The 14,603-nt window shown below is 34.1% G+C and overlaps 2 protein-coding genes across 2 annotated transcripts in view; one reads left to right on the top strand and one right to left on the bottom strand.

The window, feature by feature from the left end:
- The window catches only part of LOC109825437 (endoribonuclease Dicer homolog 1-like), an 18,757-nt gene extending 15,892 nt beyond the window's left edge, over nt 1-2,865 (top strand). Inside the window, 4 exon segments of the mRNA XM_020392291.1 lie at nt 1-494; nt 496-588; nt 1,549-1,713; nt 2,061-2,865. The exon segment at nt 1-494 is cut by the window's left edge and continues 316 nt beyond it. Coding sequence (XP_020247880.1) covers nt 1-494; nt 496-588; nt 1,549-1,713; nt 2,061-2,669 — 1,361 coding nt within the window. The 3' untranslated portion in view covers nt 2,670-2,865.
- On the bottom strand, nt 4,446-14,597 carry LOC109825787. The gene is made up of 5 exons (XM_020392681.1): nt 14,422-14,597; nt 6,286-7,385; nt 5,330-5,446; nt 5,061-5,235; nt 4,446-4,970 (listed from the first exon to the last, which is right to left on the bottom strand). The coding sequence occupies exons 2-5, from the start codon at nt 7,216-7,218 to the stop codon at nt 4,759-4,761; spliced, it is 1,437 nt and encodes a 478-aa protein (XP_020248270.1). The 5' UTR covers nt 7,219-7,385; nt 14,422-14,597; the 3' UTR covers nt 4,446-4,758.

Raw genomic sequence — 14,603 nt, 5'->3', positions numbered from 1 at the left:
CAAATGTAGAAACAAGTAAGGGAGTTGATGATTATGATTATGATGATCTAAAGGAGGATGGTGAACTTGAGGCTGACTCGAGCTGCTATCGAGTTCTCTCGAGCAAAACACTAGCTGATGTCGTGGAGGCTCTAATTGGGGTATATTATGTAGAAGGGGGGAAGAATGCTGCTAACCACCTTATGAGGTGGATTGGGATTCAGGTGGATTTTGATCCTGGAGAGCTGGAAGATATGAAGCCTCATGATGTACCTGAGAGCATAATGAGGAGTATTGACTTTGAGGTGCTGGAAGGTGCCCTGAATGTGAAGTTCAAAGACAGGGGCCTGCTGGTTGAAGCAATAACTCATGCTTCAAGGCCCTCTTCTGGGGTTTCATGTTATCAACGACTGGAATTTGTTGGTGATGCTGTCTTGGATCATCTCATAACAAGGCATTTATTTTTCACATACACCAATTTGCCTCCTGGGAGACTGACTGACCTGAGAGCGGCTGGCTGCCGTTAACAATGAAAACTTTGCTAGGGTTGCTGTTAAGAACAAACTGCATGTTCACCTTCGACATGGTTCAAGTGCCCTTGAAGCACAGGTTAGGATATTATTTCTCTCTTTTACATTGAGTTTTGCTTTGATGTCTCATATTTGCAGCCTTGAAGATTCAAATAATTGCTTTGATGAAGTCTGGCCATCTTTGATATGGTTTATATCCTTCAGAAATTTTCCTTTGCCCTTCCTAACATGTCAAAAACCAAGGACAGTATATAAATTAAAGGATGATAAATTCTGTCTTGACTTACCAAAGACCAATTTAGCCCAAGGATAACATAGCATCTAAATGGGTTAAGAAAAGTTAAACTCCTTAATCTGATAGGTTAACTAAACTTCCTCTCTAAGGGCTAATGGATAATCTATCTGCTTGCATGGACATACAGCATGCTGATAGTCCTTCCTGCAGCCACCATGCATGAATAACTTGATGATTTCCCTCAACAGATTTTTGAAATTTATTTTCTTAGCCCTTCTAGAAAGGGCAACTAGGTTAACCAACTTAAGCCTCTCTCTAAATCTAAATTTCTCTAGCCTGTAGAATTCAGAAGTTCCTAATGCCCTCAGTTTTTAAATGTTCAAATGATCGCACCTGATCAAGTTGTTATTTTGAGGAATGGAAACTTGTATTGTGACAGAGGATCGGCGCCTTAATGGTTGTATCTTAACTATATCATAATATTAGCAATTTCAGTTCTGCATCGTTTAGTTTTCATCTTTATATATAGGTAGAAGATGTCATATTTATATATTTTAAAAATGATATGGGATCCTTATTTTTCAAGATTTTTGTATCCGTGTCAACAGATCACATGTTGTACACATTGGTTAAACGTAGAAAGTTACATAACCTAAATAAATGGAACAGATGCAATGAGTCCATGCCTTACGTATCAGACTACATTTGCACTTTCGTTACATTTACATATGAATAAGAAAAGTATCAGCTTATCGCAGCTGTCATTATTATTCCTCCGGATAACATCTCATTCTATGTTGATAGATCCGAGAATTCGTGAAGGATGTTCAAGAGGAGCTACTGAAACCAGGGTTCAATTCTTTTGGTCTTGGGGACTGCAAGGCTCCCAAGGTTCTTGGTGACATCGTGGAATCCATTGCTGGTGCCATTTTCCTTGACAATGGACGAGACACTTCAGTAGTCTGGCAGGTAATTTCCCATCTAGATCATAATACGGAGAACAACTGCTATTAATTGCACATAAGACTCCCTGCAGTATCACTGTTTTCAACTGACTACCCCTGTAGTTTTATTGTTGCAGATAGACACCCCTAGGTTACTCGTTTACCCTCGTACACTTTTACTAATTTCACCTGCGGAATATCTGCCAAAATTTCACCAAGGGTGAAAGAGTCAAAAGAATTTAACTCGGCGTCTGTGCGGAACAATTTACTACAGGGGTCATTAGTTCAAACAACAGGGGTCTATATGCAATTTTATCCCAAACAATTATAAAACTGATCTCAATCATGATGAATTTTTTTTCTCTTGATTAGGTCTTTCAACCTTTGCTACATCCGATGGTGACCCCAGAGACTCTTCCCATGCACCCCGTAAGAGAACTCCAAGAGAGATGTCAGCAACAAGCCGAGGGCTTAGAATACAAAGCCACACGTGCAGGAAATGTGGCAACTGTAGAAGTTTTTGTCGATGGAGTACAAATCGGGGTCGCTCAAAACCCACAGAAGAAAATGGCCCAGAAATTAGCCGCAAGAAATGCGCTCTTAGCCTTAAAAGAAAAGGAAATGGAAAAGGAGAAAGAGATGGAGATTGCATCTTCTAAAGATGAAACTAGTAACGGGGATAAGAAAAGCAATCTTATTTTCACGAGGCAAGCTCTCAATGATATTTGCTTGAGGAAACAATGGCCAATGCCTCAATATCGGTGTGTTAATGAAGGAGGTCCTGCTCACGCGAAGAGATTTGTTTATGCTGTTCGAGTTAATACTACAGACCGAGGTTGGACCGATGAGTGCATAGGAGAGTCGATGCCCAGTGTGAAGAAAGCTAAAGACTCTGCTGCTGTTCTTCTCCTGGAGCTTCTCAGTAGATGCTATCCTGATAGTAACAATGACAAGAAAAGTAATCAAACTAAGAAACAATGAAATCGATTTTGGGTAATTGATGGGTACGTTTATATTGCATTATAGTCAATTCTTGTGAGCTGGCCAATTGCTATGTTGCTCATTGATGTAATTCTTTTAACGTTGTTTTATGTTTGAACGAGCTTCATTCTATTTGTTCTGGAACTGACAAGCTTTAGGCAATGCATGGAAAGAATCTAATTTATTCTTCTCAAAAGTATAGTCTCTGTTCCATTTTGTATGATAAGTTTAAGCTTTATTTTCCTTTCTAGCTTTTCTTTTGTTTACTCTATGTTTGGGCATCACTTTTGTAAGCTTTGAGGGTTGTAACTTTACAATATTTATCTCTTTTCCCCTCATAATCTTTTTGGCTGGTGTAATATTCTTTGTTATTTTTTGTATTCCTGCCAACAAAAAGCTGGGGGGAAAAAGGAGCGACTGAGAAAACCGGTGACTTTGTTGCTGTTGCTGATATGGTATTTGTTCTATCCATCTGCTTATACTGTTATACATATTTTTGGATTCCATGTTCTTTCAGTAATGTATGTTAAACTTTTGACTACACAGGAGCACGTACAATTGGCCGCTCCCACTGCACATCATTTCGCAAAAGAGGCTACAGCTTCAACTCAACCATGCTATGCATCAACTCTCAATCGCCAACCGCCCGAAATCCAAAAATAACACTAGCATTGTGGTCCTAATGGACCCTCAACCCCCTAGAAAGTTTGACACAAGCTACTACCACGACATTCTCAACACCCATGACCTTGTCACCTCCGATCAAAGTCTCGGGTTGAATTGAGCAACTCGGGTGAGGGTTAGGGAGGGGGTTGAGTCGGGGTTGGGGAGAACCCGGTAGGGTTTGGAAGAGGAAGTTCGATGAGGCAATGGCGAAAATGGGGAAGATTGGGGTGATTAGTTGGGATAAAGGGAGAGATAAGGTAAGGATTGTAGGGTTGTTAATTGCTTATTTTGGTTAGGACTAACATGTGTATGGCAATAAATAAGAGTTGTGCAGTCAATCCCAAAAATTTGAGATAAAAGACTTTGTTCTCAGTGGTGTGAGTGTAAGGTAGTAAATGTATACATTGAACTAGAAGTTTGGTTTTGCTTGTTGAAAGCCGAGTTGAGAAAGGTTTGGTGGGCTTTTATTTGCTGTTATCTGATTCATATGATCGGAACGAAATGACGATCTTTTAACGAGAGAATATTCAATCTGCATAGCACAATTGATAGGATTTGGGAATTACATGCGTGATCAACATAGCGCGGTTTGAAATACTATGCATGATCCAGAAAACATCCATGTCCTTACTTGAAATGTTGTGTATCATGCCTCTTATATCGCGTATCAGTTTAGATGCGTATCAGTTTAGAAGAGAACAAAGAAGCCGGATGTGGAGAAAACTGACGAACCTATACTATGAGCCAACCACCCTTGGAACAAATATACATGATTTCTGACCGTGCAAGTACCTGAGGAGCTTTTAGCAAACAAGTATTACATAGCGAATATACTGTTGAGCGTAAAATGATCCAAATACAATACTTGACTTGACGGTACGTGTCCAGGTTCATACCTCGCCTGCTAAGTTCATATAGAAAATATTTGTGGGCAAACTTCAGGCACTTGTAGGCCAGAACGAAGATCATATTACTATAGCTCTAAAGTCCTAAATATATGTGCGCCAAAATACCACATGGTCTTTTCATGCATATATAACTGCATGAGAACATATACTAAGATCTGCAACAAAGAAAACCTCATGCAGACTCCAATTTAAAGCATTGACAAAAAAATAAGCTAACTTATTTGATAGTTTACCAAACAAGTAGATATGGAAAAGCTAGCTTAAAAGCCAGTTTGACAAGGAAAAAAAAAAGCTCCCCCAAACATCCTGTCAAACAGTACTCAAATTTGTAAATTCATTTGTGCATACATCAGATGAGGACTATTTACATTTGAATAAGCCATAAAACTTTCCTCACAAGATGTAGAGCTTTTTATTTCGTGGTTACTCGCTGTTTTCAGGATATATGTACACACTGAGGGAATATCCCAATACAAACCGCATTAGGTTTCTTCTGCGTTTTCTCACCTGGTCCTCTACGCTAACGTTTTCTGATTTGAATGACGACCTTGTATAATTTCTAGTCTAGCCAGAACGGAGTCTTCGATTCTATCATCCCTGCTTGTTTGCTGCTCTTTTTGTTTTGGCTCACTGCTTTTACCTCCATCGTTCTCCACAGAGTAGGACGTGCCACTGTGCATTGGGGTCATGAACACTGGTGATTTCATCAGTTGTACGGGGTCCTTTTCTGAAATGATCACAATAGGTTTCAACTAACAAGATAATTGAAAAACTAAAATAATCTGGGAAGTTATCAAATTAGTTCCTTCAAATTCACCTTCTGTCTCATAGTCGTTCTTCTCCATCTCAAGTGTCATGCGTGCAAGTTGAAGTTCGTACTTCATCGAACACAATGCAGTTTCTGCCTGCATCCATAGATTTTTATATAATACTACCTGAGGGTTTTCTTCCTTCTTAGCAAAGATGTCATTCTCCAGATCTTCCATGGTTACCTGCTTTATAAAGCAAACAAATTATAAAACTATCGTAAGAGAGTTGCAAAATTTAATGGGAATTACTGAAAATTTAATGAAGTACTGACAATACCTCAGTTATTCTGTTAGATCCTATGTCAACCTTCTCAATTTTCTTCCCCTGGTTTTTTTCTTCAGAACTTGTGTTGGTTGGTTTCTTGGGAGTATCATTAGATTTTGAAACTGAAACCTGAGAGTATCATTAGCATGGGAACTACATTTAGGACTGCCCTCAGAAGAAGACTTCAGTAACAAACAACTGGACAATTTAAAAAAAAGCTTGGAGCTAATATCACCTCATGCAATTGTAATATTTGATCCTTGAAAGCATGGATCTAGGACATTATGCAGGCAGGGAGAATCCTCTCAGCGGAGAAAGATATTTCTAAAAAAGGAATATGTCATGACCCTCAACGGTTAAACTTCCCACATGTAACATGCCTAGTAAAAGTTATCTGGTGTATAAAAATACCTTAATAAACCCCAAAGGACAAAGCCATTCAACAAATGAAATAAGAAAGAATAGTCTTTCAAATGGATAATACAATACTGAACAATAGAGGTTGAAAACTCCAATCGTATGTACAAAAATCTACATATCTTAGGAAAGATTAAGGGCTGGTGCCAGAAGGCTCAATTTTCATGAGGCCTTAGATAAGGCTCTAGTCCCTTTCCCGGCTTTAACAATAGGACATAGCCCTAATTCTTTTCCATGAAATCCAGTACCTAATTAATTATATCACTTCGACAGGAAAGATGCGACAGCCAGCACAAAGATTTGTGTATCATGGTCAAAACAATAATGCTTGAGAAAACTTACTCCCAAGATTAAGTGTAAAAGTGTTCTATGGTTTAACAGGTTCTATGAATCAGTAGATAAATAGCATGTGAAAAGCTTTTCTGTCAAAGTTTCTGAAACCAGATTGATGCCAAACAGCTTTCCTTGAAGCTGGGCAGACTAGTTATGACCAGCAGTTGCAAATTAGTACTGAATTATAAAGAGCATGGTAGACTTTTAAAACAATGTACCTTTCTGTTCCTACTGGTGAAAGCTTCGAGATTGTTAATTACAGACCGGACAAGCTCATGATCACATTCCTTCCATTCGACACCACCACTGTAAGACGATGACAAAAGCACTTCAGATAAGCTATGCATTGCCTGAAGAAGAAGTCCTGTATCTATTGATTTGGCAGCCGAGACAAGATCAGGTCTGGTTTCTGATAAACTCCTGATATGATCTTCAGAATAAAGATTTGGGCTGGATGGTTTATCTTGAGTGGCATCAGTAACAACTGTCTCCGCATTAGCTCCTTCAATCTCCAACAAAGGACGCTCAGGTGATGAAATGGCAGTTAACTGACTTAATTGATTCCCATTTCCATTCAACCCTTGAGAACCTTTTCCTGAATCCTTCACTTCACTTCCAAACGAATACTTTTGAGACATGGAGGCTCCTTTCCAACATGGTGAATCTACAGTAAGATTGGGCTCATCAAGTATTTCTGAAGAAATTTGCAAGGAATTTTTAGGCCTGGATGAAGATGCAATTGACTCCATAAAGTTCAACTGTTTAGTTCCAAATTCATTTGTCACCTCTGTTGAATAGCCCAATGAATTCACGCTTGTTACTTCATTTCCTAACGATGAGCATGTTTTATCCATTGAGAAATTCCAGGTAGGTCCTTTCATGTTGTTATCTGCTTTACCATCCTTCGCATGAACCTCTTTACTGTCGGAATATTGATCCATGCCAAGCACCTTCTTGTTGCCCAACTTATGGTTAAAAAAATTGTCATCGATGTTATCTAACAAATTCTCCTTGTGAGTAGTCGAATAACTGTTTCTTGGTAAAAAATGCAATTGAGAACTAGTCTCTGGAGTGAATCCATTGGCAGACGAGGAACATGTTGTAGGTGGATAACAAAGAATAGGATCTGTGGATAACTGAAAGTAGGACATCCCATTGTTGCAGGAGTCCCTAGCCTTGACCTCATAAGCTGTTGCGAGCTCATCTCTCCAAGCTGAGGAATCTGATCTGGTGTTAACTGGTCTTGCTGAGAAATCGACATGCTTTCCATGCCAAGGACCATAAGAATCTCTATTTTCCAAAGAACTTTCAGCAACTTCTACAACAACATAACACAGACAAAGGAAAAAAATGATGATTGATCTACAAAGAACACGAGGATCATAAAATCATTTCATTGAAAAAGCTTTTGCCGCTAACCAGGACTTCCCAGAACTGGATTGTAGCCTACTTTAAAAAGTAAGTTTATGAGGACTTGCTTAATTATCTATAAAAAAACAAGGAGAATAGCCAGAAAAGCACGTTGTTGATAATGTTAGGGAATGCAAAACACATGTTCTCAGAAAGATCTATCGTAATGGAGGTAAAAAGAACAGCAGGGTGAGGCTTACTCAGTGTTCAAGGATATCAGAATACAAGGGAAGGACAGAAACTTCCTCGTGTGAGCATGAATATGTGAACTGATGCATGCAGAGTACATAGTATAACATCATTGTCCAGTACAAGACTCCATTGTGAAGCACACTGATTACATCTTTATGATGGATGCGTATTTCTACTGCACTTTTTGGAATTGTACATCTGATATTGCAACCATTCTAAGTGACAGTATACTGGCAAAAAAATTTGCAAATAGAACAGAATGCAGTCTTTACAGAACAGATAAGAAGTTAAAATAACGACTCACAGAAATTAAAATCAAGCGAAAATAGAAGAAAAATGCAAAGAGAAAGAAAATGCCAACTGCGTATATGAAAAATCTTGGCCAATTCTAGCAATAAGGTAGGATTCAAAAAGCACCATTTTACATTGACATTCTCGTCAAAAATGGAAAAAGAAAATTGCATTTATATGAATGGACATGGTGATAAATTGAAGAACAAGAAGGGAAATATATAGCTGTATCCAAGTTGCTTCTAGCATGGTGCCTATTTCCACGGGAGGCAGCATCAACATCTCCGCGATGAAGATGCTGATATTTTACCAACATACACAGCAAGGCATCACTGGGATAAAACAGAGCCAAATCCCTCAATGCAATCTTGACAGGATCTTGCAAATTGCAATTAATGACGAGTGTCCCCACATTTCACAACAGTCCTCTGATCAAGACTTTAAAAGGTTGATTCAATTGACATCAGCCACTAAATTAGGATAAGGGTGGACCTCAAGAACCTGCTACTGCAGTTGATCTTCAAATCCTATGAAGCCATGACATTTATATGCAAAATAGATTACATAAGCTAACCTAAATATTTCTCAAATTGAGTTATTACTTTGAATCGTCATCCCAAGTGCTCATCAATTTACACTGATCTGAAGACAAGCGGGTCAATATTGGCACAGAAATTTAACACCCAAGAGAAATCCAGGTCAGTGCTAGAGCTTGGAGATACTGAACCAAGACCTTGTGCATAGAGATCAGCTCAAATGTTCAAGCCCTACTGTAACTGTGTAAGTCTACCAGTAAACTAATGCTCTTTAATCTTTCCTATTGTTTGCTGAAAGCCCAAAACAACACATTTCTGCTCACTATATCTTTCATTTCCTCCCAATATAAATTTGATATTTTCAAGAAACCAACAGATGGGTGTTCTACATAAAATTCGGAACTTTCTGTTTCTGTATTATTTAACATACTGATCATAACTACCAGATAAACAATCGTCATGATCGATCATGGAAGCTTAAAAATGTTGCTAAATTTGTGTTCTTATCAAACAATCTTACTCCGGATGAACCTAAATTATCAAAACGTTGTACAAATCAAGATTTTGTCCTTGAACATATGATGTCAACTTTCAGCATAAACCCCCTAGTCTTTACAATTGCTTGCTTAAACAACAAATTATGGTCACTATATGCAGTAGCGGAGCCAAGAATTTCGACAAGGAGAGTCCAAAAAATAGTGAAACCCTTATCCACAAGAATAAAAGATATTCGACCTCTTTCGATAAATCTTTCCATAATCGAACCACCATGTTAGTCGCTTATACCTTTCATCTTTTGAAATTAGTCCCTCAAATCATGAAATTGCTATTAGGTCTCCCAATTTTAATTTGGCATATTCTGGAATTAGTCCCTCCACCCAAAAATATAAATAGCTATTGGAGGAGAAATCAAATTAAAAAAGAATTATGAGAATTGGAGGAGCAATCCGCATCAATAGATCTTTACTTTGTAATCCCTTTAATTGCTACCTTTACTCTTGATTGGAGGGATTGATTTCAAAATAAGTTAAGAATTAAGGGACCTAAAAGGATTTCCTATGATTTGAGGGACCAATTCAAAATATGAAAGATTTAAGTGACCAATATAGAAACAAAAGACCCATATATATATATATATAGCGAGAGAGAGAAATATGGGTATGTTTGGTACCAAGCACAAAAAGTTGTGCCTGGTAGTGAGGTGTCAAATCCCCCTCCACTCATTCAAATGTGGGAACAAATTCACATGGGTAGTGAGTGGATAGGGATGTAACACATCACTACCAAACATACCCATATTTCTCATATATATATATAGTAGATAACATATTATAATACATGAAGTATTGCAAAAAAACCATAAAAAGTTTTAAAATTGCAGAAAAGACCCTGAAAAGTTCAAAATTATAAAAATCATCCTAATGTCTCAAAACTTAAAATAAAAAACATGAAATTAAAAAATTAACATCAGTTTGCAAAGAATTTAAAATTTACAGTTAACACCTCAATGTCTCAAAAATTATAGAAACACCCTCAAAAGTTTAAATTACAAACAAGCACATTAAAATTCTAAAATTTTAAAACTTACAAACAACACAGATGAATTCAAGAGATTACCATGATACACCTAAAATTTTTGACATTTAAATTTAATTTTTTTAATTAACACCCTCAATATCTCAAAAATTATAAAAACACCTTCAAAAGTTCAAATTAAAAAAAACCACCCTAAAATTCTAAAATTTATAAATAAAATAAGATGAATTCAAGATATTACCTTTAGACACCTAAAAAATTAAAATTTGCCAAAATTAACCTCAAAATTTTTAAAAAACTCCTTCAAATTTTAAAAATCGTAAAAAAACTCTAAATTTTTAAAATTTTTAACTAGCAAAAAACTCCTTCAAAATTTAAAAATCGTAAAAAAACTCTAAATTTTCAAAATTTTTAACTAGCACACATCAAATTCGTCGATTGGTAGACCGCTGAAATTTAATATTTTTTAAAATTAATCTATAGTTTTAATAATTACAAAAGACACCCTCAAAATTTTAGAGTTACAAGAAATATACTAACATTTAAAAAATTACCACCAACACATGAAACATAGAATTTACAACTACCAAACTTAAAAGTAAATTTTTTAAAAAACTCTTTCAAAATTTTAAAAATTACAAATCACACCCTCAAAGTTCAAAACCACAAAAATGGGCTAAAATTTTAAAACTTGGCAAAGAAAAGTGTAATTGTTTGGTATTTTTCATATATATATATATATATATATATATTAAAATTTCTAATTTAGGGATTTACTATCCATTTTCAGCATCTAAGAATAGTCTAAGTTGATACTGGTAAACAAAAACAATAAGAATTGATTAAAAACATCCGGTTAATGGATAAAATTTTTAAAAATATTATAGATTAAAAATTATCGGCACTATATAAATTAAAGTAATTTCATATAATTTTAGTAATAAGTTGGGGTAGCCAAAATACATTCGTAACATTAATTGATAGATGTTTAAATCCATAGAAATGATAAAACACTATAATATTATACCTTAGCATTAATTGATTTTAATTTAGAAACTTTAATCTTTGACGTTAATAATATTTATAGGGTAAAAGAATACAAGGAATTACATATGGAGAAACTATTAGAATATTTAGAGATAACTTTAAAAGAATTGAGTTATTTCCATTGCAAATGGGAAAGTGATGGAAATAAATCTAAAATTCAGAAAACGTCAATGAATCACTTGAATTGGCATTAACATAAGACATATCTATTAATGAAGCACTGAATGAGTTACATTAAAAAATAATTTAATAACTTTATCCTAATCAAAGAAAAAATCTCCATGGAAGACATAAGAAAAATTAGTAAGTATTCATAAATTCCATACTGTGTTCTTCAAATTAAATATTAATATTATAATCTAAGAGAAATTGGTAATGAATAATGCAGGTATTTAGTTTAGATCTTTATGGAAAATGACAGGGATAGAGCAAAGGTAATATTATTGAAATAACAGAAATTCTTATTGGATGCACATCAGAAGAATTCATTTTAGAGGAAAATAAAGAGATAGCTTCTAATTTATTTAAGTAATAAATTAGGAACACAAAGAATTTTATATATATGAAATTAATATTTATTCTCATTGAAATAGAAAAAAATCAAAGTCTATATTTTGAGCAGTTTGTGTTGAACATCATAAGTACATTTGACTTCTTTGTAAAGTTAAATGAGATGATAAAAAATTAACGAGCCTAGGAAAGATAATAGCATAAAAAATACAAAATTAGCCTGATGTCACAATTGATGTAGATGATGAAGACAATACTCTAGAATTGTCCGAGAAATGATAAATGATAAACCTGAAGAAGGATTGATCTTAACTCAATAAAAAATTAAAATAGAAGAAATAAAAAGAATATTTTATGAATATTTTATAGAATAGTTTAATTATTTTGAGTGAAATTAGGAATCTTTAGAAGGGAGTTTCATGATTTTTTTTAGTACTTTTATATTCTAATGTGGATGTTTTTATCATATAAAAGTATACTAGAGTTAGCATTAATCTTTAATTTATATTTTTTTATGAAGTCTATCAATGATTAGGAATAAACTTCATATTCTCTTTTGCATCGTTTTAACATACTTTAAATCAATCATTTTGTCATATTAATTTTAAATATTCACCTTCCTTGTATAACACTATTTTAATATTTTTCACTTTGCAATGCTATACTTTCTCAAATAAAGCTTAGTTTCATATCGGTCAAAAATAATATGAAAATTCAAATTATTTTTAAATTATATTTGTTTTTTGTCAATTCAAATATCAACATGAAAATTTAAATTGGGTGTATCCCATTTAAACAAACATAAAAAAATAATCGGGATATAAGAGTTTAAAGAAAAAAATGAGCACAAACTGCCAAAAATACTTAATCATGGTATTAAATCACGTGCATTGCACGTGTGTAAAAACTAGTATATATATAAGTACAAGTTTGGAAAAGAGCTTTTCATGGTCAATATTACCCTTCACTATTTTGAATATTTTATTTAAATCTTAATCTATCATAATCATAATTATATCCTATCTTAATCCCATGTGAACTATCTACAACTCAATAATTTTAAAAAAAAAAGATTAATAAAATATATAAAATAACTCCATGGTATTAGTTTGTTAATGTAAAGAACTAACATGCTATAATATATGAAATATTATAAAAATCCCAAAGAGTTTCCGAATTTGCATGAAATACCCTCAAATTTTAATTTACACAAAATATCCTGATGTTTCAAAACTTAAAACAACAAACATGAAATCTGAACATTAACAGCAACCTACGAAGAATTTAAAATTTATAATTAATACCCCTAAAGTTTCAAAAATTATAGAAATATCCTCAAAAATTCAAATAATAAAAAAGTAACCTTAGAATTCTGAAATTTCAAAACTTCCAAACAACAAAAATGAATTCAATGGATTACCATGAGACACCTGAAAATTTAAAAGTTGCAAAAAATAGCCTCAAAGTTATAAAACCGCAAAAAATTCCTTCAAAAGTTAAAAATTACAAAAACAAATCTGAGATCAAAACTTATAACCAGTACATATCAAATCTAAAAATTATTAGCAGATCGCTAAAAATTTAAATTTTATAAAAAAACGATCCAAAGTTTTAATAATTGTAAAAAACACCCTATAATTTTAGAGTTGCAAGAAAATCCTGACATTCGAAAACTTACTACCAATACATGAAATATAAAAATTGCAAGCACCCATCTTAAAATTTTAAAATTTAAAAAAATACTCTTAAAGTTTTAAAATTTGCAAAACACACCCTCAAAAATTCAAAATCACAGAAAAGACTAAAATTTTAAAGCTTAGCAAAGAAAAGAGTAGTTTCATATTTTTTCATTAACATATATAACTTTAACTTCCAATTTAACGTTTACTATCCCTTTTTAGCATCTAAAAGTAATCTAATTTTATTAAAAAAGATAAATGTGAAAAAGGATTGATGTCGGCTCAATAAAAAATAAAACATAAGGAATGAGAGATACTATTTTCTGAATATTTTATAGAATTTATTTTTTGAGTAAACTAGGAATATTTTGAAGAAATTTTCATAAACTTTTTAAGTACTTTTATATGCTTATGTGGATTCTTTCATCATAAAAACTATATTAGAGTTAGCATTAATCTTTAATTTATGATTTTTTTTAAAGTCTATCAAGGACTAGGAACAAACTCCATATTCCCTTCTGTGTCGTTTTAGCCCACTTTTTATCAATCATCTCGTCTTATTAGCTTTAATTATTCATCCTCCTTTTATAATGTTATTTTTCAAGTGTTTTTTACTTTTACAACACTATACTTTCTCAGATCAAGCTTGGTTTCATGTCGATCTAAGTAACATTATAACTCAATTCGATTATGAACATAAGTATTTAAATTGGGTGTAACTCATTTAAACGAACATTAAAGAAAATAAATAACCACAATGCTAAAGTTTAGATACATTACTGAACAAACCATCAAAGTGGAACCGACGAACAAATTTTACTAAGTAAATAATTTAAAAATACTCAATCATGATATTTAACCAAGTGTACTGCACATGCATAAAACTTAGTGTGTGTGTGTATTGAATGTAGGGGCGCGGCCGGCAGGGCCCTTTTGAGCCCTTAATGGCTCCGCCCCTGACTGTACGTCTCATTTATTCCCAAGATAAGTTTGCGTTATTCAAGAAATCAACAGAAAAAGAATCATCCCAATCGTGAATGGAAGCTCAAAAATTTTGCTACCTTTGTGTACTTAACAAGCAATAATCTTGCTCCCAAATTAACCTTAATTCTCAAAGCAATCATCCAATACAAATCGAGGAACAAGTAAATACCTCTCTTTGACGAAGTATAACTGTAAGAAAGAGAAGGATCCGTCCAAGATGAGCTCTCGCCCGCGGATTTCGCCGGCGAGGGTTTCTCGGCGTCCAACGATCGTTTCCCGCTGAGATCATCGATCGGCGGCGACGGAGGAGTACGGAGGCAGTGGTGGCCGTGGTTGAACCAGTCGGAGATG

This window comes from Asparagus officinalis, chromosome 10 (genome assembly GCF_001876935.1).
Source record: "Asparagus officinalis chromosome 10, Aspof.V1, whole genome shotgun sequence".
Lineage (NCBI taxonomy): Eukaryota > Viridiplantae > Streptophyta > Magnoliopsida > Asparagales > Asparagaceae > Asparagus > Asparagus officinalis.
The sequence above is the reverse complement of the archived record's forward strand: the minus strand, read 5'-3'. Positions and strand labels throughout refer to the sequence as shown.